Source organism: Neovison vison, chromosome 13, assembly GCF_020171115.1.
Source record: "Neovison vison isolate M4711 chromosome 13, ASM_NN_V1, whole genome shotgun sequence".
Lineage (NCBI taxonomy): Eukaryota > Metazoa > Chordata > Mammalia > Carnivora > Mustelidae > Neogale > Neogale vison.
Window position 1 is genome coordinate 32,445,406 of NC_058103.1, and position 23,657 is coordinate 32,469,062.

General features: G+C 53.5%; 1 protein-coding gene and 1 pseudogene across 4 annotated transcripts in view; one reads left to right on the plus strand and one right to left on the minus strand.

Moving 5' to 3' along the window:
* Positions 1-23,657, plus strand: part of ACTN1 (actinin alpha 1) — a 96,967-nt gene that overhangs the window by 64,873 nt on the left and 8,437 nt on the right. For all 4 annotated transcript variants that reach the window (XM_044230802.1, XM_044230800.1, XM_044230799.1 and 1 more), the window contains 10 exons: positions 1,453-1,540; positions 2,035-2,113; positions 5,515-5,596; positions 6,835-6,920; positions 15,156-15,248; positions 16,565-16,795; positions 18,753-18,900; positions 22,136-22,286; positions 22,740-22,848; positions 23,347-23,487. In XM_044230802.1, the coding sequence (XP_044086737.1) occupies positions 1,453-1,540; positions 2,035-2,113; positions 5,515-5,596; positions 6,835-6,920; positions 15,156-15,248; positions 16,565-16,795; positions 18,753-18,900; positions 22,136-22,286; positions 22,740-22,848; positions 23,347-23,487 (1,208 nt within the window). The remainder of the gene's footprint in view (positions 1-1,452; positions 1,541-2,034; positions 2,114-5,514; positions 5,597-6,834; positions 6,921-15,155; positions 15,249-16,564; positions 16,796-18,752; positions 18,901-22,135; positions 22,287-22,739; positions 22,849-23,346; positions 23,488-23,657) is intronic.
* On the minus strand, positions 10,003-10,934 carry LOC122893646 (annotated as a pseudogene).

Sequence of the window (23,657 nt, forward strand, 5' to 3'; positions counted from 1 at the left end):
GGCTGCTCTAGGTTGGGGCTGACATCTCGTTAAACTTGGGGTCCCACACTCTGGCATTTTTTGAGCTTTATATCTGATGTGTGTACATTTATTTTGTAATAAATTATATTGAGATATTGTTATTTGTATCATGAAACACACATACCAAAACAAATTTTAAACAGGTGAGATGGAGATAATATTTTTAAAGTATTTTTTATTCATGGGACACCTGGCTGGCTCAGTTGGTGGAGTGTGCTGACTCATGATCTTGGGGTTGTAAGTTCAAGCCCCACACTGGGTGCAGAGATTCCTAAAAAAAAAATAAATAAACACATAAACTTTACGAAATATGTTTTTATTATTTTCATGGCCCAGGAATCATAGATTTTTATTCAAAGTAATTCTTTTGATGGAAAGAATGTAGAATAAATTGCTTTGTTATGGAAATTTTTATTTGACATGTGATGCTACAACCATGGGAAGGCCTACGTTTAGGGCTGAAGTAGTTGTAAAGGTGTCCACAGTAGTCACTTCGAACATGGATCTTGTTAGTAATGGTAGCTATAAATCCATTTTCAAATTGCCTTCTTGATGAGCTCAGTTTGATTCTTTGGGGACTGATTCCTTCTCAGCTCTGGTTAAATTGTCGTTATTTCAGTCTTGTAAAATAGCTGATGAGCTTGAGCTGAGGAGAAGCATTAGCTTTGCTGATTTTTTTTTATTGTTTGTTTGTGCTTGAAATACTATCTTTGCAGAAATCCTTTCATGTCATTTAAAAATCCATTTTGTGAATTGAAAGTAAATGAGATCACCCATGAACCCTCTCCTCCGGGTACCATTTCTGCAATTCATGGATGCGAGCACAAGGGGGCAGTGTGGTTTGTCGTCTGTGCTGGGAACTCCTGGGGTCCCCTCAGACACCCACCTGCTTTACCTTACAGACACGGGTCTGCTTCACACAGCAGTGATGTCCATCCATGCATTAAATATAAGGAAATTTCTTAGATAATTCTAACACTTCTGCCCCACACACGGCTCTGTGCACTCTGCATGGCCAGAATACCCCTCCCCAGAGATCCTGGGACTTTTCATAGACGGATCAGACATAGACCTGACATAGATTGCTGATTTACTTTGTAATGCTCCATGTCTTTGAACTAAAGGAAATAATGGGGGAGATTTCTGAAAGCTTGGAAGGCCATTATATCAGTATTTAAATGTGTTATGTGGCTAGCTTGTAAAAGCTGCCTCATTTGCTTCTCTGTTTCTCAAATAACTTGTCAAACTTCGTTGAGGAAACAGATTTAGTGGCCTAGTAGCCCCAGGGTTGGAATCTAGGGGTCTTTGTATGGACCCCTCATGTGAACGAGCATGGACCCTATGGGCATGGTGGGGTTCCCATGAGCCAACACCCCTGCCTGTGCTGAGCCAGCCCACTGACCTCTGCTCCTGTTGTCCCCCTCCTCACAGAGACTTCTGCAAAAGAAGGGCTGCTCTTGTGGTGTCAGAGAAAGACAGCCCCCTACAAGAACGTCAACATCCAGAACTTCCACATAAGGTCAGTGGCTGGAGGCTGACAGGTTCTTGCAGAACCTGGACTGTTCCCCACCAAGACTCCTCGGCTCCCTTTGGCTGGGGGTAGTCTCGGCTCTGGAACAGAGCAGAGGTCCCTGGGGAAGAAGTTACTTTCTGCCGGGTGGGGGGTGAGGGGTGCCACATACCCTCCAATGCCACCTTCCCTCCCCAAGGAGAGTGTCCAGAAAGTTCTGTGGTAGTGGAGGGCAGGGGAACAAAAGAGACCTGGGTAAAGAGTAGAGTTGGATGCAGTAGGTGTCTTAGCTTCCCAGGCCCCCCAGAATCTTGACCCCAGGGCCCGGGATTGTGCCAGGAAGAAATATTCCTTCCCATCCTGTTTTAAGTCACTCCTGCTCCGAAGCACTGTGTGTTCATCTCTGGAAAAAAGGTGGGCCCCTCCAGTCCTGGTTTAGAGCTTTCCCCTTGGGTGGTGCCTGGCCCCACTCACCAGCCTGCCCCACCTTCTCCCTTGGGCAGCTGGAAGGATGGCCTTGGCTTCTGTGCCTTGATCCACCGACACCGACCTGAGCTGATTGACTACGGGAAGCTGCGGAAGGTACGTGAGCCTACCTGACTTCTGGGTCCCTCCTGGGTATTGGCGGGGGGGTGGAAAGGCAGGACTGGGGCCCTCTTCTGAGAGCCGATGGCCATGGTCAGGAGTGTCAGTCCCCTTAGACTGGCCCCAGAGACGTAGAAGTAAGAGGAAAGCCTCTTCCCTGTGAGGGCCACTTGGCTGTCCCGCGTGCACGGCACCGTGCCCTTGCTGACCTGGACAGCCCATAGTGTACGGGAACCACCGTAGGGCGTTGTTGGGGTCATGGGACCCTCATGCCATTTTCCCCTTCTATTTTCCGGGGTTTATAAAGTGGATATAGTTGTTTCCGTAATTGAAGCTGTTGTATATTAGAGGTGTTTGTTCCCATCCAGGGCCAGGACTTGCTGGGCAGCCCTTGCACGTTCCCGCCAGACTCACTGCTGCAGTTTGGCTGGGGGATTTCCTTTAGCTGCTGCTCAGTTTCACTTAGCGCTCTTGGCTTGAAGCTGCGGGGGGTTTTCCTGAACCTGTGCATGGGTTGAGAGGCAGACTGGGAGGTGGGAGCTGTTCTTAATCTTGAGGTGGTTCTGGGGTCCGGGCTGGCCTAGACCTTGGAGAAGTCTGTCCGGGACCACTCTGAACTCACTCACCAGCTTTCCTCTGAGCCCATTCCAGTGCCCAGAGGCCGCCCGTGGAGCCCTCCCCCGAGCCCCAGCTGATGATCAGGAGCTCAGGTTGGAATGGTGTGACTCTCTTGACAAGGCAGCTTCTAGGAATGCCTGTTCTCCACTTGATCTTGACACTTGGAGAACGCAGTGTTCAATGAAGACCCCCACCTGGCTTGTGGCCTCAGAGGCCAGGCTTGATGTCACCACTGTGGGAGCTGCCCTGACAACTCCGTGATGGTGTCAGGGCCTCCGTTTCCAGGGTGTGGCGGAGGAAAGGGGTAGACTCCCGTTTCCTCCGGTCGCTCGAAGCCAGGCCAGTCTGAGGCTAGGCCCCGGGCCCACTTTCTTTCTTTCTTTCTTTTTTTTTTTTAATGGTTTTGTTTATTTAGTAGCGAGTGAGTGACAGAGAAAGAGCAAGCGAGCGAGCGCACAAGCAGTGGGGAGGGGCAGAGGGAGAAGCAGTTTCCCGGCTGAGCAGGGAGCGTGATGCGGGGCTCGATCCCAAGAGCCTGGGATCATGACCTGAGCCAAAGGCAGACGCTTAACCCAGTGAGCCATCCAGGCACCCCTCGCCCACGGCCTGGCCCTGCACATGTCTTTGGTCAGTGGTCCAGCTCTTCCCAAGCCACCATCTTAGTGGGTGGAAGAGTCCCTATGCTCTAGCTCAGCTGCTTGGTGAGGAAGACAATCAGATTGAGAACCCGCTGACTTACCTGAAAGCTGTGTGGCTGAATCAGACAGAGCTGAGGTGGGAAACCCTAGAGGTGATGATTTTTTTTTTCAAAGGCATTGTCACGTACCTCCTAACTGTTTGTCTGATGCACCTCGGTGATAGGCATGCGTGTGTCTGTCCCTGTGTCTTTGTGTTGAGGGGCCAGCCAGTTAGTTAATCCATAGCTGTTTGTCACCCTGTATAAAGTGGGGCCCTGCTAACAGTAGCTGTCTGGTCCCTTCCCCCATGCCACAGACTACAGGGTCTTAGCCTTCCAGGAGGTGAGAATCCAGGGCTCTTTGTCTGCTGCCCGGTCAGCTGCCCACCCCCATGGGTCTTGTCTTTTCACTGTTTCGCTGTGTCTGTCTCTCCTCTTTTTAATTCAGTAGCATCATTAAAATCCAGCCCAGATCCTAGCACAGACCTGGTCGCACTGAACTGTGGATGCTTTCCAGAAAGTACAGGTTACTGGAGCCAAGCGGTATTTGGATGCCAGAGAGCTCTGGGGCTCTGGCTGGGAAGCTCTTCCTTCCCATTGTGGTCTTAGCTGGGCGTGGGACCCTGGCTGTCCCTGGAAATTGAGCATGGCCAGCAGGTGTAGCCTGGTCCCCAGGGCTGCTTAAGGTCCTGGATGGAAGTGATTTCCACAGCTTGGCATTGTTTATGTTTTTGGTTTTTTTTTTTAATCATTCTGGAAGCTATCAGAAATGTTCCCAGGAGGACTCTACCTACTCTTAGTTTGAGCAGTTTCTTCCTGAAGGCATCCCAGTGAATGTATTTATTTCTTTGTAGCTTTGTGATTCTCGTCTTAGCACATGGGGACACTGAGTCCTGGGCTGACAAAACCAGGCTGCTGTAGGTTAGTCTGGGGAACCGTGAAATAGTGTGGGAGGACCAACGAGGAAATCCCATCACTGTGTGGTGGTTTTATTCCCCCCCCGTTAAAAAATTATTTTAATTATGGTAAACTTACATAACATAAAATGGAATGTATATAGAAACACAAAGCATAGGTGATCTAAACACTTGAGCCATGCTGCGGTGTTCAGGGCGGGGGCAGGGACGTGTCTCCTGTGCTCTTGGTCCTGCACAGCTGAGACCCTGCACCCGTGAAACCGTCACGCCCTGCTCCCTGTTGCCCTCGGCCCCCGGCAGCCCCTGCCCTACTTTGTGACTCTGAACTTGACTGCTGTGAATGCCTCGTGTGAGTGAGTCATACAGTATTTGTGTCTGGCTTCTTTCCCTGAGCGAATGTTTTCAAGTCTGACCGAGGTGGTAGCAGGTGTGACTCCCCTTCCTTCGGAAGGCGGGGACCCGTCCATTATAGGGACACCGCCTTGGTTTGCCTGCTCATGTGGCAGCCGGGAGTCATGTCATTTTTGCCTCGTGGCTTTTGTGAACGATGCGGCCTTGGATATGGGTGGATAGATAGCGATTTGAGTCCCTGCTTGCAGTTCTTAGGGCGGTACCCCCGGAAGTGGGGTTGCAAGTCCTGTGGCGGTCCGAGTCCCCCTACACGGTGTGCCCAGCGGCTGCACGAGTTTGCGTCCCCACCCCCTGTGCCCAGGGGCTCTGCTTTCTCAGTCCCCAATTCGCGTTCTGGAGATGGTAGCACGCGTCAGGATAGTCACATTGTGGCTGTTTGAAGGAGCTGCCAAATTTCATGGAAAGGGAGCAGCTCGAGGTCTCCTTGAGCTGCTTAAATAGCAGAGGGGAGGCCGAGGCTGGGCTGCTGAGCCAGAAGCCTGGAGGAGCGGCGCCCAGGTCAGTGATCTGCTCTCGGCGTGTGCTTTTTAGCCGTTTTTTTCTTGGGCTGCAGGCCGGTATGCTTCACCTTCTTTCTCTGACAGACTGAGGAGGAAAAATGGCCCTTTAACCACCCACCCAGCAAGCTCTAGAGGGAAGCCAGCCTTGTGCACACCAAGAGCTGGGCCCTGGGGATCAAACCCAGGGGGCCAGAAACATCCTGTCCGTGCCCCTGTCTTTGATCACCCAGACTTCTTGGCACCGCCCCCCATGCCTTCATCCTCTTCTTCCTCTAGGATGACCCACTCACAAATCTGAACACAGCCTTTGATGTGGCAGAGAAGTACCTGGACATCCCCAAGATGTTGGATGCTGAAGGTAAAAGGTGTTTCCTTCTGTGCCTGTGGCTCTTCCCTCACCGGCCTATGATGGCCAAGACGGGTGGGGCCCGAGGTGGGAGGGACCTCATCTGGGGACCCCGGTGGGATGTGGGGGGACCTGGCTGTGAGGGATACCTCATTCCCTATTGGTTTGAAGGGTAGGCTCCCTGATCGGCATCTGCTGCCTGAGGATGGTTCTCTGTCTTGGAGATGGGGTAGTGGGTGCTGGGGTGGAGCAGTGTTCCTCATGGTAGGGGAGGGAAAAACTCTTTTCCCCTACCTCCTTAGGGGCTCCGGATGGGATCCTGTAAATTAGACTGGCAAAAGACAGATTAACAAGAGAAAAGCAAACAGAAGTGCATTTACAGAGAGCTCTCAGTGATGAGTACTTGACAGGGATGGTTAGGGATTTGGGGTCTAAAGCCACACCTGACTTGTAGAGGAAAGGGAGGAGACAGTCAGCATTTATGGAAAAGCAAATGACTTTTTAGAAAGTTGCCTGGGCCCTTAGGAGTCTAGGAGGGAGAGGTGATCGTTGGTGACATTATCTGGGACCATTTTCAAATCAGTAAAAACCAGGAAGAACAGTATATGAACTTCCGTATACCCCTCCTCCCAAAGACACAGTTAGATTTTGCCACTTTCCCCCCCTTTGATTTTTCTTAGTTGAAATATTTTAAACCCCAGACATCACAGCATTTCACCACTACATACTTGAGAATACATGCCTTAAAAATACGGATCTCTTTCTCTGCAGCCATAAAGCAGATTTCATACCTAGCAAGTTGTGTGACTGTAATTCCTTGATGTATCTCTTGCCCAATTCAAAATCAGATTTCCCTGATTATTTTTCTCAGGAGTTGGTTTGTTTTAATCAGGATCCAAATAAGGTCTGCATGTGGCATTTAGTAGTTCTCTTTCTTCTGTCTTTTCCTGTCTGTAGGACCCCCCCCCGCCCCATTCCTTTTTATTCCAGTCGTTGAACTTGTTGCAGAAGCAGGGCTGGCTGCTCACAGAATGGTCCTTCTTCTGGGTTTGTTGTTTGCTTCCTTGGGACACTGTTTCTCTGCTCCCTCTCCTCCCGTAAGTGGAGGCTGGTGCCAGAAGCGGGTAGGGTTTAGGCTCAGCATTTGGGCATAGAAGACTTAGAGGTTCTGTAAGCTTCTTTCCACGTCACATCACGAAGAGTGTCATGTGTTCGCCAGCTGGCTTTTAACTCCAGATTTTTCTTGCCAGACATCGTCGGAACCGCCCGCCCAGATGAGAAAGCCATCATGACTTATGTGTCCAGCTTCTATCATGCCTTCTCTGGAGCCCAGAAGGTACCCGGGGCCCCCTGCTCCTTCCTCGCACAGCACACCTCATGCCAGGCCCCAAACCATGCCCCCCCGCCCTGCCCGCCTCTCCCTGGCAGGGGGTCTTAGGGGATCTCTCTGGTAGAGTTAGCTCGTGGGGCCAGCGTGGCGTGCTGTTCTTGCTCGGCGCCTCCTACCCTGCATCTCTGTTCCTTCTCTTGTCTTCCTCTGCGGTCTCTGAGAAGACTGGGCTAGAGCTTGCCTTCTGGGGCCCAGAGAGCTGGCTTGAGCAGGAAGAGCTGCATGTGTGAAATCAGGCTGGGGGTTCTGGATGCCTGGAAGGCGCAGTGAGCAGCAGCCCCTCTGTGCCCACCTTTGTTGAAGCTGCAGCCTTTCATGGAGCTATGGGGCTTCCCCTGGGGAGGTATCTCCTGTCTCCACTGACCTATTTTACAAAGGTGTCACGAAGCCCCCACCTTTCTCCCATTCACGGGCATGATTTAGCAAATCTATGCACAGCTTTTTTGGACCCTGGTGCCTTTTATATTCTTCTGTATCCTGCCTGGGACCCGCATGTGGGGTCACTCTGCACTCTGTATTCACAGACATAAGCACAAACCCTTGGAGTGGGGTGGGGGAGGAAGGAGGAGGTGGGCAGCCGTGAGCCCCTTCAAATGTCCTGGCTCAGTTTTGCTCAGGGAGACCTGCGTTTAAAGTCCAGTTGTGCATATTCTGCACTGCACAAGGGTACCACAACTAAAGAGCACCATTCATGCCACAGACATTGAAGATTTGAATATTTTCATTACTAGGCTTATCTCAGGCAGCAGAGTCCCCTCTCCTAGACCCCTCCCACGGGCAGGACCCTGGAAACACAACATGTAGGTCGACACAACTACACACCACAGGCTGCGCCTTCATGGTTTCAGGCCGTGGACCTGTCCCATCACGTGGGTGTGCTCAGGCCAATTTCCCACCCTCCGCATGGAGTCTGAGTGACCTGTCCCCATATGCATGATGGGGGTGCTCCCCCCACCTCTGCCCAGCCTTCCCCTCTGCTCTCTTCCCCCCTTCCCTGTCTCAGCCTATGCTCTGCCCCGCACCCCCCGCCCCTCTCCCCCCACCATCTCATTTCTCCTCTTTCTGCCCCTTCCCTCATTGGCCGTCTCTGCAACCGTCCTGTGTTCTCTCTGTCCACCACGGCTGTTTGGGTTTATTCTGTGCTGCTGCCGCTCCCCTTTCTCCTCTCAACCTCTTCTCCTTCTCTGTGCAGATGTGTAGGCACGCTAAGGCCGGATGGGAAGGCCATGTGACCTATTGTTTCATGTCACTGCCACGCCTTCTTGGGTGCGCAGAAGGTGAGCTCTCCCTCGGCCTCGCCCGCTCTCCCTGCCGCCCTTCACCCACCTCTTCCGTCCTCCGTGGTTGTTCCAGCAGCGGTCAGATGGGGCCGTGGGCCCTGCAGTGACAGGAGGGACTAGAGAAGGCCCCTTGCCTCTTGTGCTGTCTGAACCTTGGCCAGGACACCTGAAGGTGCCGGGGAGCCCCAGCCTCTGGCTGGCCCCGTGTGTCTCTGTCCGCACACGCTGGGCTTAGTGGAGGCCCTAGATGGGAAAGGAGCTTGTGATCTCTGCTCCTTCCCTGGACGCCGAGTCGAGAGCCCTTATCGCAGGTGGTGGAGCTCCTGGCTGTGCTTCCTGACTACTCCCTGAAACATTGAGGAACCCCGTCGTTTTCTCTCCTTCCCACTTAAGCTCAAGTTACCCAGCAGACAGGGCAGGGAGAAATCGGCCCTGCCTTCCCCCGTAGACGTGGTGCAGCTGCACGCGCCACAAGGGAGGCATGGGTGCCCCATAGACCGTGGGGATTTGAATACTTGTTATTGAAGTAATGCTGCAGATGGCAGGAAAAATAGGCTCTAACATACCAGTATGATAGTTCTCCGCTGGAAGTGCCTTGGGAAGAGGCACCATATGGGCGTGATGCAGTGCTGTTCCCTGGCTGGGTGGGCACCCAGAACCCTCCTTGCCTTCCTTCTGGCCTCGCCTTCTTGGCACGGAGATAGGAAAGCGGTCCTGCTTGGAGGCTTCCTCACAGGTGTCCCGGCCCTCCCAGGATCCCCAGCCCCTTCCAGCCTCTTTTCTGGTCTGCCTCCTGCTTCTGATTTCCCTCTGTCCTACCACCGCTGCTGCTCTCTTGCCGACTTCTTCTGGTCCCTCTGACCCCCCACCTTTCAGCCGGATTGTGAGCAGCATCTGTCTACTTGCTCCGCAGCCCCCCTCCCCGTCCTGCTCCTGCCCTGATACCCACAGAGGGCTCACTTGCCTGCATCCCTAGCTAGAGGGCGCTCTGCTGCACGGTTTCCCTCTTTCTAGCTCGTCCCTCTCCGCCGGCTCCTCCGAGGGTTCTGTCCTGGGCTTCATGCCTGCTGACACTGGCCTTCCCTGTGTCCTGGCTGATGATGATGCTCGGATGGGAGTGCGTGCGTGCGAGAGCGTGTGCGTGTGTGTACGTGCGTGTGCATGTAGCAGCCTGCTTTCCCCCGCCCCCACCCCGATCTCATGCCACCTCCCCCATACCCTCCTCCCTCCCTCTCATCCTTGTTGCAACCATTTCACGCTCCTTTGGTCCACATTCAAGGACAAGGTCACCATTGTGGGGCGGGGAGTGGGGCAAGGGTGGTGGTGTGCCTCTCAAGGCTGGGGTTGAGAGCCTCTCCCAGAGTCATCCCTAAACACTTCCAAGGATTCAGGCACCTGCTTAGAGCCAAGCGGGCCAGGGGGAGGGGGAACTTCGCCCTCTCCTATGGAAGAAAGAGGTCTCTTCTAGACCCACACACTCTTCTTGTCTTGACCAAAATTTCCATATCTCCTGCCGATCCGGGGACAGATCCTGAAACCCATGCCCAGTACCCTCCGTCCCCTCCACTGTCTTTCTCTTGTCAAGCCTTGGAGGGTGGAACTAAAAAGGCAGCAGAGTGCCTCGTGTGCAGGCTCATGTCTACACATGTGTGCATGCACGCGTGTCTAGTGGTCCTCCTGCCCATACAGGTATGTGGCGTGCAAGTGCACGTCTACTAGAAATGGGCAGTTCTAGGTAGATATGGGAATTTTTTTTTTTTTTGATCAGTTATTTAATTAGGTTCTTTGTAAGAAATTTAGAACACCAATTTGTGAGGGTAAACTCCATTTGTGAGAGAAAACACAGAGCGGAGGTAGCCCTGAAGCTGAGGAACAGCCTTGATTTTTGGCAAAATTTGTGAGTCCACAGCTTTCTGATCAACCTTGCGCTGCTCTGTAATCTCGTATTTCTCTTTCTCGGTGTCGAAGATCTCACCCTCCTGGTGTCTGGGCTTACGCAACTTCTTTTTCTTGAAATAAGCATCAGTGAGATGTTTGGGGATTTTCACGCTGCTGATATCAATTTTGGTAGAAGTGGCAATGACGAATTTCTGGTGTGTTCTACGCAGAGGAACTCGATTGAGGGACAGAGGTCCAGTCACAGGTAGCAAGCCACTGCTCAGCTGCTTCAGGAAAACTACCCTCTTGCCTCTGTGGTGCCCAGTGAGGATGATCAGAATGGTCCCAGGGGTGATGCTAGCTCGCAGTTTTCTCACATGCTGACTGAAAGGTTTTTTGCCGTGGCTCAACAGCTTTCGAGGCACGTCTTCAGTAGGATAATACCTAGGCATTTTGCACAGTTTAACCACTCGGGTACCACCGTTCTTGTCACCACCAACTGGTTTTGTGATGGTAGCAAGAACCTTCTCCTTCTTTTTCTTTTCAACCCTGGATTTAGCTGCCGAATACTTCCTCTTGTACATGGCCTTTCTGGAATACATAGCCGATCGGGAGTACCTGCCAATTCCTCTGACTAGGACAGGGTTTCGGCTGCAGTGGGGCTTCCCCTTCTTCGGAGTTTTAGCCTTCTGGTTACCCTTCTTAGCCTTGCCACCGCCATCAGCCTTCTTGGCTTCAGGTTTCTTCTCCTTAGTATCCGGCTTCTCAGCTTTTTCGCCCGCCATCTTGCAAGATGGGAAAGAGAACTGATATGGGAAATTTTTGATGAAAAAGATCACAGATGAAATTTTGGTCCTCCTTGTCGGATGAGGACCAACTTCTGTTTGACATGATGGTTTGGGTTCTGATTCTTTCTCAGTTTTCTTTTCCCCTCCTCTTCCCCCGTGTCAATTTAGAATCAACAGAAAGCAACAACTTCTGTTTATGTAGTTGGTGCTTTAAAGTTCATGGTCTGTTGGGAACGACCGTGAGAAATAACGATCTACGGCCCAGGCTGGCTCTGCTCTAGGTATTTCTGGGCACTTTGAGGAATAGATGGTGATGTTTGTATCTGTCTGGCCCTTCGGTTGCTTTTTTTCATGTTGTGAATCTCCTACGGGAAAGAAACACCATTCCTGCCTTCAAGGGATACACGGTCCCTCTGGGGGAAGCCCTGACACCCAGAAGCCAACAATGGATGGCTGTGGTGTAGTCAGTGCCCACTTTGCTGCAGACCTGAGCAGGGGAGGGGCAGGCCGGGGGGCTGCAGGGCTGCATAACGTGGACGCTTTCTTGAACAGGAGGCCCTTGAGCTTGGGGGTCTTCAGGGTTGGGTAGGGGTCCTCAAGTGAAGATGTGGCAAGGGTGGGGAAGGCAGTCCCAGTGTGGGGGACAGTGCAGCCTGCGAGGGGAGGGTGAGCTCGCCCTGCTGGCCAGGTCTTTCCCACTGCCTGGAGCGAGGCCCCCAGGGGAAGCCAGAGATGGCAGCGGGGGAGCGTGCTGAGCCCCTTTGCCTGTGGGCCCTGCTGGTGGGGACACTGGGGTTGGGTGCTGGTTTAGATACAGGGAAGGGCTGAGCTGTGGGAGGAAGGAAATGGGCAATTCTAGGTAGATATGGGAAATTTTTGATGAAAAAGATCACAGATGACATTTTGGTGTCATTCATGTGAATCCCTGTGGATTATGGGTGGCAGAGCCATTGTGCATCATTTGGCCACATTTGGATGGCAGACGAGACGCCACCTTAATTCACTACCTGGACCAGCGAATTCCATGTTGCTTTGTAGGGCAACAGTCTGGCCTGGGAGAGCTGCGATTCACGTGGGATAGCTAAGTTGTTAAGTACTCCAAGAATAATAGTCCCTCACTTAAAAAATTAAAAAAAAAAACACTCATAGGAAACTAAACAGATTGTTTTGCATTAAGCTGTATAATAATATAACCAAAGTAAGTCATGAAAAAATAAACCAAGGGAAGGTAAATGCAAATTTCTAGATGTCTTCCTTTGGCATTTAGAAGTAGTCCTTTTGCCTACTGTTATAAAATACTTTCTCAGCCCGGTAAAGATATTTGTGCTTAGGTCCCTTATCTCTTGCAAATTCTGTTAATGTCAGAGAGGCCTGGGTGGTCTGGTTTCTCCTCTCCATTCCAAAGCAGCCCATTTCCTCCTGCTGGGAGATCCAGGGAGAGCCTGAGGCCAGCACTCCTCAGGGTGGTAAGCCCCTGATGGGGCTTCAGTTTCTCTTTCTCTCAGACAATGAATGTTTCCTCCCCTAGAACAAACCTTTCCTCTGAGGCGTCTTTATGACTTGGTGGTCCTTGGTACCTTTCTCCCGAATCCCCCATAGTGATGAAGTTCTTGTAGCCACGGGAGAAATCTTTTCTAGAAAACTAGAAAGTGGGACAACTAAGGTAGGCCTTGGTCCCACCCTCAAGGATCTCACTTGCCTTTACCATAGCGAGTGCATCCCTCAGGTCTGCCTTCCCTGCATGGCCTCTGTGGCCTCCTGGGCGGGGGGTGGCAGATGACTGGATCCTTTAAGGGACCACTGTGGTAGCAGGTGTCACCTTGTAGGCTTCTACAGGGGGAGTTATGCAGTGAGCGGAAGAAACGGGTCAGCGAACTTTCCACCTGTCTTTTTTTTTTTTTTTCTCCTTAAAATCAAGTCTGGATTCCAGGAGCCTGCTTCTTTCCTAGAGGGAACCATGGGAGCTGGGAGGAGTTTGCAGACGGGCTGTTGCCATTTCTAAACTCTTGTTCTGTGACGCCTGTGCTTTCTTCTGAAGGCACATTTCCTGGTTATAATAATCGCTTTTCTCAGTCTCCTCAGGTAAAGCCACCTGGGTGTGGGCAGGCTGAGTTGCAGGCTTGGGAAAGAGGAGGGACTCTCTGAAAAATCCCCAGGTGGCCCACTGGGGAACTGGCTCCTCCAGACTTTATCCAAAAGGACCCTCTGTTGACCCTGGAGCAGGCAGGCTCCGAAGGAAGGGCAGGGCTCCCAGGGGAGGCTCCCAGGATCTGTCTCTTACCATGCCATGAACACAGGCCTCATTCAGTCTGTTGGTTTGACAAAGCGGCACACAGGTCAAAGCTTAGGACCACTGAACTCAGAATTTCAAGATGAATCAGGAAGGTAGTGAGGCCAAGGAGGGCTTTGTCCAGGAAACATGGCAGTGGTAGCTGCTGCCTGCCTGTGGTGTGTGGCTGTCTCTGGTTCTTACCTACCTGGTCAGCATGCTGGACTGACTTACCTGTGTTACTATGGAGACCACTGCCCCGCCCACCTGGAGGTCTCCCTCCCCAGCCTTCAAGGGAAGTGGCCCTGGTGACTTCAGGTGGATTGCTATCCCTCGCCCTCCTTATGGGACACATCAGCCTGTTTCCTATGACCTTGCTCTTTCCAGGACCCCACAAGGAAGGAATTTCCTTCCTCGTCACCTTTTGGAATTCTCTGTGGTTACCTGTTTGTTCTTAAGAGGAAGGATGATCCCTCACGGGTTCCACGTGAGAAGGGGCCACGGCCTCTCCAGGGCAGAGTTAGGCTGGAGGGCAGAGGGGTGAGGGTCTAAGAATGTGACTCCTTGCCTCGGTGTCTTGAGACCTGGGATTCAAAGCACCTGTCCTATCTTGGGGGCCTGTGGCCATTCCCACAGTTGAACCTGGGGGAGGTCTCCTTGCTCCAAAACCTTATCCTAGCGGGTGCAGTCTCTTGACTTGGAGTTCGAAAGGACCTTTATGCTGACCTGCTTACACACACACACGCGCGCGCGCACACACACACACACACACACACACGCATCCCAGCAGCCCCTCCTAGTCACATGATTCAGTGGGATATGTCCTATTTGAAAAGTTCTGCAAAGAAAAAAAACTTGGATCTTAATTATTTCTTTCCGGTTGAAAGCACCTTCATTCTCTGGAAGTTCTTCCTTATGCCTAGCCTCCATTTATCTTGCTGCAATAAAAGCTCATTTTGTGTTATTCATCAGCTGGTTGTGAGGTCCCATCTTTCTGTCCCTTACGCTCTTGCCATCTGCAGGGTCACTGTTCTCTAGGGCCCCAGAATGCATATCTGTTTTTTCATTGGCATTATCTGCCCCTGTCCCTAGGCTTTCTATCCCAGGACCCCAAAAAGGCTCTGCGTTCCCCTTCCCTTGGAGGTGGGCCATGATGTGAAAAGATGAGTTTAAAAATCACCGGAGCAACTGGCCCTTGCTGGTGTTGGGTCCACAGCCCCCTTCATAGACTAAGAAGGCAGTGTCCCCTGGAGTTTCTGAGCTTTTGCCTCTGATTTCCAGTCAGTCCTCTCTCATTCCTCTTGTCACCAGGACCCAAGGGCTAGCAGAAGCCCAGCTCTCACTCAGCGCAAGACCCGTGCTTAGCTTTCCCGCAGGCGCCTGCCTGGCCATTCTTCCCATGCTGGGTTGATCCTTAAGTCTTATCCTTCGTGCTGTAGAGGGTCTCTGAGACTTCTCTGATATTCTTGGGGCGTTGAGCCAGGAGCAGATTCAGTAGCAATCTCGAGAGGCCCTGTTGCCTCTCAGTCAGCACCTTATTCCAGACTCCCAGCTGTGAATTTCTGCATCTCCCCAGATCCTGACCGATCTAGCCTGAGAGCCTGAGTTTTGGGAATCCCTGGGCCTCCACTGGGGATTCCAGGCTGTGTGTGCATTTTCTCATCTCTTTACCTGAGCGGAACGTTTTGATTGTATCGGCCGTTATTCTGTTAGTGTCTTCCCAACATGCAGTGGTTGGCCTCCAACTCAGGTCCTTCTCCAGGGATCCCCAGTTCAGCTACAAAGATCTTTCTCTGGACTCCCTTGACTGTGGGCCCCAGCATGGGCTGGTAGAGAGGCTGGCGAGGAGGATGTGGATCCAGAGCCTTGAGAGCTGCCTTCCTGCCACGTGGAGCTGCTGGGGTGGGAGCTCCTGCTACCCTGGGCTGACCGTGCGTATCCCCCCCACTCCCTCTCTTGTTGCCAGGCGGAGACAGCAGCCAATCGAATCTGCAAGGTGTTGGCCGTCAACCAGGAGAATGAGCAGCTCATGGAAGACTATGAGAAGTTGGCCAGCGATGTGGGTACCTCATGGCTTCTCCTGGCCTTGCTCAAGCAAGGCTCTGCTACCCCACCCTGGGGGAAGAGGGAGCCCCCAGAATGTGTCCCCCTCAAACCCGTCCCTGGGGCACAGTCTGAGGCTTGGTCCCAGCACAGCAGATCCAGGGAAGCTTGGGCTCCTCTCCCCTTCTCCCAGGAGGCAGAGGCGGGGCCGGGCTGCAGGCTCCAGAGGGCCGAGTCCCCGGCTTTTCTCTCATCGACAAACAGTGAGCCTGGCGAACTCTGCACCTCTCTGGGTCTTGGTTTTTTTCATTGTCGGGTGAGAGCTAAGCCGAGAGATCTCTTTCTAGTCTGGGATACTGTTGTGCTTTGAGTGGCTTGGCCTAGAAAAGGAGGACGCCTGGTTCAGGGAGGATGTGAACTGGAGAGGGACCAGGGCTGGCTCCAGCTAGCTTAGCAGTTGGGCCTACTCAGGGGACAGGAGGAGACAGTGCTGGGTCTGCTGTTCTGCCGTTGACTGTATGTGGGTGAAAGCTCCACTTGCCTCTTCCTTAAAAGAACTCAGCCTTCTGAACCCAACCTCTTGGGGGATCTGCCGTCCAGTGTAGTAGGTACCCAGGTGCCAGGCTTCCTCTCTGCGGTGCTGGCTTGCTCACCTTGGCAAGTTATGTGACCTCATGGTGCCTCAGTCACCCCACTGCAACCTGGGGCAGGATCACAGCACCTAACCCAAAGGGGTTAGGTGATTATACCAAGGAGTTCGTTTAGGGGACAGGCTGACCCCTTGCCGGCGCTCATTCTGTTTCCTGTGACCGCCAACACTCCACCCCACACCTTCTCCACCATCGTCACCTCATCCAGGCCGTCATTCCCTGCCTGTGCCCCAGAAGCCAGCCCCTTCCTTTTTGAGTCAGAGATCCTCATTCTAGAATTCTAGGTGGCCAGGTGACAAGGGCCTTGGGAAACAACTGGGCACCCCCTCCCTGGTCCGGCTGAGGACACGGAGGCCCGACCAGGTGGTAGAGCTGGAGGCCGAGCTCAGGTCCCCTCCTAGGAGACGTGAACTGACCTAAGCTGACCTCCCAGCGGGTCTGGCAGAGCAGGGACTGGAGTCAGCCTCTTTCCCCAGGCAAACAGGAGGCTGGTGGCCAGACTGGGGGTGGGGGCCCTGACCTGGCCTCGTGGCTGGGGAGTGGGAGTCGGGACAGAGTGGACCGTCAGGAGGGCACACTCCCCCCGGCCCTCCCCGTGTGGGAAGAACCAAAAGGCCACGAGGAGGAGAGGGAAGCAGTCCCTGCGCCGGCTCCCAGCATCCTCACCCCTTCCGCCCTCCAGCTGCTGGAGTGGATCCGCCGCACGATCCCCTGGCTGGAGAACCGGGCGCCGGAGAACACCATGCAGGCCATGCAGCAAAAGCTGGAGGACTTCCGGGACTACCGGCGCCTGCACAAGCCGCCCAAAGTACAGGAGAAGTGCCAGCTGGAGATCAACTTCAACACGCTGCAGACCAAGCTGCGCCTCAGCAACCGGCCCGCCTTCATGCCCTCCGAGGGCAGGATGGTCTCGGTGAGTGCAGGGGAGCCCGGGCCCCCCGACTGACCGCCAGCTGCTCCCCCACTTGCCCCTCCCCCAGGCTCAGCCCCCTCCTCGCCACTATTCCAGGCCAAACTGGCCCTCCCAGCACCATCTTCTCCCCCACCCCTCAAAAAAACATCTTTGCAAGCAAAATGCCTCTTTACATATTGAGCCAAACAGGGCTCCATCAGTAGCAGTCAGGATAGTTTTTTTTACTGCTGTGGAATCTTTTCAAACACTTTATTTTACTTCATTTTTTTTTAAGGTTTTATTTATTTATTTGTCAGAGAGACCAAGAGTGTGAACACAAGCAGGGGTAGCAGCTGGCAGACGGAGAAGCAGGCTCCCTGCTGAGCAAGGAGCCTGATGTGGGATTTGATCCGAGGACCCCGGGATCATGACCTGAGCTGAAGGCAGGCACTTAACTGACTGAGCCACCCAAAGTGTATTACCATACAAAAAATGTAATGGCTTTTTTTTTGGGGGGGGGGTAAGCTATTTCAAAGATACAAATAGGCAAAAAACAGAAATTACTCATAATCTCAGTTATCAATATCAACTTTAAAAAAATGTTTTTTAGGGGCACCTGGGTGGCTCAGTCAGTTGGGCATTGAGCTCTCGATCTCAGCTCAGATCTGGATCTCAGGGTCGTGAGTTCAAGCTGGGCGTGGAGTCTACTTACGAAAAAAAATGTTCTTTGGGGGACGCCTGGGTGGCTCAGTTGGTTGGACGACTGCCTTCGGCTCAGGGCGTGATCCTGGAGTCCCGGGATCGAGTCCCACATCAGGCTCCCAGCTCCATGGGGAGTCTGCTTCGCTCTCTGACCTTCTCCTCGCTCATGCTCTCTCTCACTGTCTCTCTCTCTCAAATGAATAAATAAAAAATCTTAAAAAAAAAAAAAAGTTCTTTGGAAAAAATTCTTTATGTAAATACAATTTTTAAGAAAACCCTAAAGCATGTTTATTTCATAAGCCTCTTAAAAAAAAAACTAAAATTACATCATGAATGGTTTTCCAAGTTGTTAAATTCTCTTCCTGTAGGTTACTTAGGTTATTTTTGCTTCCTGCTTATCCTGTCCTCAGACTTGGGAAGGAACATTATGAGCCAGGGAAACATGGAAAAAAAATTTTAAAAGTTCACCAGGATAAGCTTTTGCCCTTTAAAATGACAAGTCCTGAGACAGTGTGGGGATATAAAGCAGGAAGGGCAGGGGATGGGGAAAGCAGGCAAATTGGAAGGAGGCAGGATCCCCGGGGACCCTGGAGGAGAGGAAAGAGTCTCCAATTGCAGTCTTTTTCCAGATTCCAGGCTGAAACAGCAGCTTTTAGGTGGCTAGGCCCCTGCTAACCAGAGGGTGCTGTGTGTGAGTTAGAAGGACCCCCAGCCCCCGGGTGGGTGCAGCCTGTTCCTGGGCCCCCAGGTGGCATCCAGGCCGGTTCTGCCCCTGTTTGCCCAGCGGGCACCCTGTGCTCATTGTCGGAACGACCCTGCAGGTTTGAAGGGCTGTGGGTTTGGGCTCAGCAGCTGTCCCTGTGCTCAGATGCTTGGCCAGCTCAGCCAGACCAAGGTCCCTGCAGGCTCCAGGTGACTGCCCAGAGCTCATGACACATCCAGAGATGTGGGCATCCTGGGAGGCCCCTATCCCTGCTTCCCTCACTCAGTTGTTGCTCCTTTCCCCGGCTCGCCCTACATCCTGTGATTGTCAGCGTCCTGGGCCTCAGAGGGCCTCGGACTCTTTCCCCACAGGGCTTGCACGCCAAAGCCCTATAGCTGGGTGGCCTATATGGACTTGGGCCTAATGTCCTTCCCGGAAGGCCTGGTGCCCCGGAGCCTGGGAAACACCAGTGGGGGGTGGGGGGGCTGGGTGGGCCTGGCTGACGTGGGGAAGGGGCTGGCTGGGGTTCTCGGGGGCCAGCAGGGCCTGACCCTGTGCCTCCCATCCCTACAGGACATCAACAATGCCTGGGGCTGCCTAGAGCAGGCAGAGAAGGGCTACGAGGAGTGGCTGCTGAATGAGATCCGGAGGCTGGAGCGGCTCGACCACCTGGCAGAGAAGTTCCGGCAGAAGGCCTCCATCCACGAGGCCTGGACGGACGGTAACGCCAGCCCAGCCTCCTGCCTCCCCAGGGGATGCCAGCTTCCATGCTCCACCGGCCAGACCACCAGCCCCAGCTCCTTTCTGTCTTGCTGCTTGTTTTGCTTTGCTTTGTCTCATTCTAGTTGCTCTTCCTTAGACAAACTCACTGGCCTTTTGGGTGACTCTGCTTCCTCGTCTGTAGAGTGGGGATAATCACAGTGCCAACTTGGTAGGTTTAGGGGAACAGAATGAATGAGCACCTCGGAAGCACCGAGAAGGATTCCTTGCCTAGGACGAGGCTATGTATGTGTGACTCGTTGGTTTTGGTCACCGCGATGGTGTCTTCTCCCCTGAGGCTGTTAGCTTGGGTTCTCATCATGACTCTGCCACCTAGAAGCAGAGTAAGTTTGGACCAGCAACTTAGCCTCCAGGTCTTGTTCCCTCATCTGTGACATGTGGGGGACCAAGCGCCCTCCCCTGTGTCAGCATCCAGGGCTGCTGGAAGCCAGACACTGGCTGGCTTCACACGGCAGAAACGTGCTCCCTCCCAGGTGCTGAGGAGTCCGAAGCAGAAGGGTTGGCAGGGTTGGTTCCTTCTGGAGGCTCCAAGGATGAGGCTGTCTGTGTTGCTTCCTGGCATCTGGTGCTCGATGGTTGTCCTTGGTGTCATTGGCTTTGTTCAGTCGCTGCACCATCCCCCATGGCTGCTTCTGTGTTTCTCCTTTTTCTAATAAAGCCTCCAGTCATTGGATTTAGGGCCCTCCCTAGTCTCCTATGACCTCATCTTAACTAATTGCATCTACAAAGACCCTTTTTTCAAATAAGGTCAGATTCTGAAGTTCTGGCTTGACATGAGTTTCGGGGAATACTCTTCAACTCGGTATGCGTCCCCCTAGGGTTGCTGTAGCGGTAAGCATCGTAAGGACATTTTATGCTTAGCTGAGTGCCTGGCAGGTAGAGAACACTCCGTAAATGGTAGCCCTGGGGATTCTTCCTCCACTGCATGCCCTGTTGCTGTTTTCTGGCCTCCAGTGGTAGTGACGTAGAGCCCTTGCCGCGTTAACAGAGGTGAGATGTGTCTCCATTACTCCAGCTTGGAGGCAATTGGGGCCACACCTGGTGTCTCCCTGTTGGCAGCTGAAGTTAACTCCAAAGAAAGAAAAGTCATTCCTAGAGTCGACTTTTCCTAGAACTGGGGGCCAGGGCTGGAGAGGGACCCACACTGCCCATCTCCTAGGGTCCAGCCATTTCAGCTGGAACCTCTGGCGTAGCCTCTGTTGGCTGGTGAGGTAGGTTGCAGTGTTTCCATGCTCCCCCATCAGATCTCAGGCTGGAGACGGTGAGGGACAGGCTATACCCTGTGGCGTGGTGGGGGATGGGCACGTGCTTGAGTTGGCCTGAGGGGGCCTGGGTTAGCTCCATGTTGCAAGTACACAGTGGTGCAAGCTTGCTACCTGCAAACCCCCCGCCCCCCACTGCCAGGTGCACCTGGTGCAGAGTTGAAGTAGAAATCATACCAACTCACGTGTGTCAGTCACAGCTTCCCCAGGGCCCAGGCAAAGCTCACAGAAAGGTACAGAGTAGGGGCTGGCCCCGTCAGCCGGTCCATTACCAGCAGGGACATGAGAATGGCTGGTGTGAGGGCAGCAAATGCGGGCACAACCTCTGAGCAAAGCAGTCTAGCTGGGCACGTCCACACCTGGCCGTGGTGCCGCCTGCTGACCCAGAAATTCTTGAACCTGTCTGAAGCATGAACCCTGAACGTGGGGAAATCACACGTCTAGGGAGATTTGCCGGGAGACCCTCTCTGATAGCACAAGCTGAGGGGTCTGGACGCCCCACGGTAGGGGGACAGGTGGTCACACCAGTGGTGACTCAGCCACCAGAGGGGACACATGTGAAAACTGAAGCCAGAGGAGAGAGTCTGAGGATGGGCTGCTGAATGTTTGAAAGCACAGCTTCCATCTCCCTGAGGGTTGTGACACGGCATCCGTATAAGGAGAGATGGAAAAAGAGTAGATAAGTAGGCTCATCGTTAATTTTTTTTCCCTGGTAAACTTAATATATTATTATTCTGACTTAAAGAATAAGAAGTAGCAGGTCGCCTATCTGGCTCAGTCGGAAAAGCATGTGACTCTTGATCTTGGGGTCGTTAAGTTTGAGCCTCACCTTGCGTGTAGAGATGAGTTAAAAATAAAATCCTTTCTTTTTTTTTAAGATTTTATGTTATTTATGACAAAGACAGTGAGAGAGGGAACACAAGCAGGCGGAGCTGGAGAGGGAGAAGCAGGCTCCCCGATGAGCAGGGAGCCCGATGGGGGGCTCGATTCGGGATGCCAGGATCATGACCAAAGCCAGAGACAGACGCTTAATGACTAAGCAGCCCAGGTGCCCCTAAAAATAAAATCTTTAAAAAAAAAAAAAAAAAAAAAGGTAGAGGGAAGGAAAGAAAGGCCACTTTGGGCATGGTCTTCCAGCCTCCACAGCCCGGCCTTCATCTGCTGAGACTGGCTGAGCTTCCCTGACGGGCCCAGATGTGCAGGGTGGGGACGTGCAGGCCGGGCCAGGGCAGCCCCTGTGCTGGACCAGACACTTCATGAGACAGCTGGCAGACATCACATAGCAGTAGTCTGGGGGCTTCATTTCTCATCCCGTTTCCTCCTGGGAAGCAGAAATCCCAGACGTGCCAGCCTGCCCTGTTCCTAAAGAGAGAGCGGTGCCCCTGACAGTCACAGAAGGTTCTGGCCACTGTTGGATTCTGTCTGGAGTGCCGTGGACATGCGGACCACAGCCAGATAATCAAGGGGAGGGGTCCCTGCAGGGCTGCTGGGGGCCTGCAACAGTAGCCGGGGTCCCTGCAGGGCTGCTGGGGGCCTGCAACAGTAGCTGGAGAAAGATGGGGCGCTTGGCTGGTTCTTTCCCTGCTGTTCCACGGGGCATAGCCCAGCGTAGCCTTTGGACGTAACCACTCCTCGTGGCCCCATACACGTCCCATGGAAAGTAGCACCTTCCCCAACCCGGACTTGTGGCAGATGTACCAGCTGCGTGTTGCTTTCTCAAGACCCGGCCTTGCGGCAGATGTTCAGCTGCGTGTTGCTTTCTCAAACTGCTGATGGTTGATCGCTGTATGGTGGGCATCTGGGGACGTGCCCTGGAAGTGGGGCTTTTGGAGCCCTGACGGGTAGATGGGCAGGTCCAAGAAGATGGGGCCTCTGGCTTCTGCTCAGCCTTGTACCCCTTCCCCCCGAACGCAGGCAAAGAGGCTATGCTACGGCAGAAGGATTACGAGACCGCCACCCTCTCGGAGATCAAGGCCCTGCTCAAGAAGCATGAGGCGTTTGAGAGTGATCTGGCCGCGCACCAGGACCGCGTGGAGCAGATCGCCGCCATTGCGCAGGAGCTCAAGTAGGCGCGGCCGGGCGAGGGCTGGGGCTGCGGTGGGAAGGGGATGTAGCTGTGCAAAACGAGGAGGGTGGGTACAGCGGGCACCTGGGCGGGAAGGGCACCCATACAGAAGGCAGTGAATGTTGCCTCGGGCAGAGAATGAGCCCGTGACCCTGCTGCTGAGGGCATCCGGTCCTTCCCTGTAATTAGTGCTGGACCAGAGCTATCGCTTGGCCTAGGGGGTCAAGACCACCTCCAGTGAGCTGTGGCAGGGGCCCCTGGAGAGAACTTGCCTTCATTTGTCTCCCGGCGGTCTTCTGAAAGCCAAAGAGTTGGGGGGTCTTGGGGTCCCTGGAGGTCTTGGGGAGCACGCCTGGCTTCCCTGTACCACTTGCGTGCCCAGCACCAGGGAGAGGGGAGCAGACCCTGGAGGAAACCCGGGTCATCAGACTCTTACTGTCTCTCCCCTTGCAGCGAGCTGGACTATTATGACTCGCCCAGTGTCAATGCCCGGTGCCAGAAGATCTGTGACCAGTGGGACAACTTGGGAGCCCTAACCCAGAAGCGGAGGGAAGCTCTGGAGGTGTGGCCCCTGAGGGAGACGGGGGCCGGCCCCTAGCAGCTCTGGGAGCCTCTTGCTGCTTTGTGATTCCCTTTGCCTTGGGCCAGAAGGCCCCACTGGTTCCCTGGATCGACTGTGGCCTATGTGTCGAAGGTTCACTCTGGCGCTGGTTTGGGCTTTGCCTTGATGGAGATGCGTCCTTTCTGGCCTCCCTGTCTCATGCACTTCACAGCCCAACCCCAGCCATTTGAGCACTTTCCTATTCCGCAGATCAGACTGAGGGTTGGGCTGGGTGAATCCAGTGTGGGAGGGTCTGTAGACCCCACATTAAGAACCAGTGTCCCAGAGAAAGCCTGTTCTTTCTGCCTGCCTTAGTCTGGTCTTCCCCACCTAGACCCCTTGGGGCAGGACAGCAGGACCTTGGAGGCTTGGGATGGGGGTCGGGGGGCAGAGAGTGGTAATTCTGGATAGGACTCTGCTGAATACCTCCCTATCTACCCCTTCCAATTTTCACTCCAGCGGACAGAGAAGCTGCTGGAAACCATTGACCAACTGTACTTGGAGTACGCCAAGCGGGCTGCACCCTTCAACAACTGGATGGAGGGGGCCATGGAGGATCTGCAGGACACCTTCATCGTGCACACCATCGAGGAAATCCAGGTGTGCTGCAGACTCCTCACCCCTGAAGGCTGGCTCCCCCAGGCCCCTGTGCAAACCTCACCCCTGCAGGACTGCTCTTTGGGGCTGGGGATAGCAGCCAAGGATTTTCTTCATTTGAACAAATTGCATTTTATGTATTTTGATTAGGCAACCTATGCAGAGGTATAAAA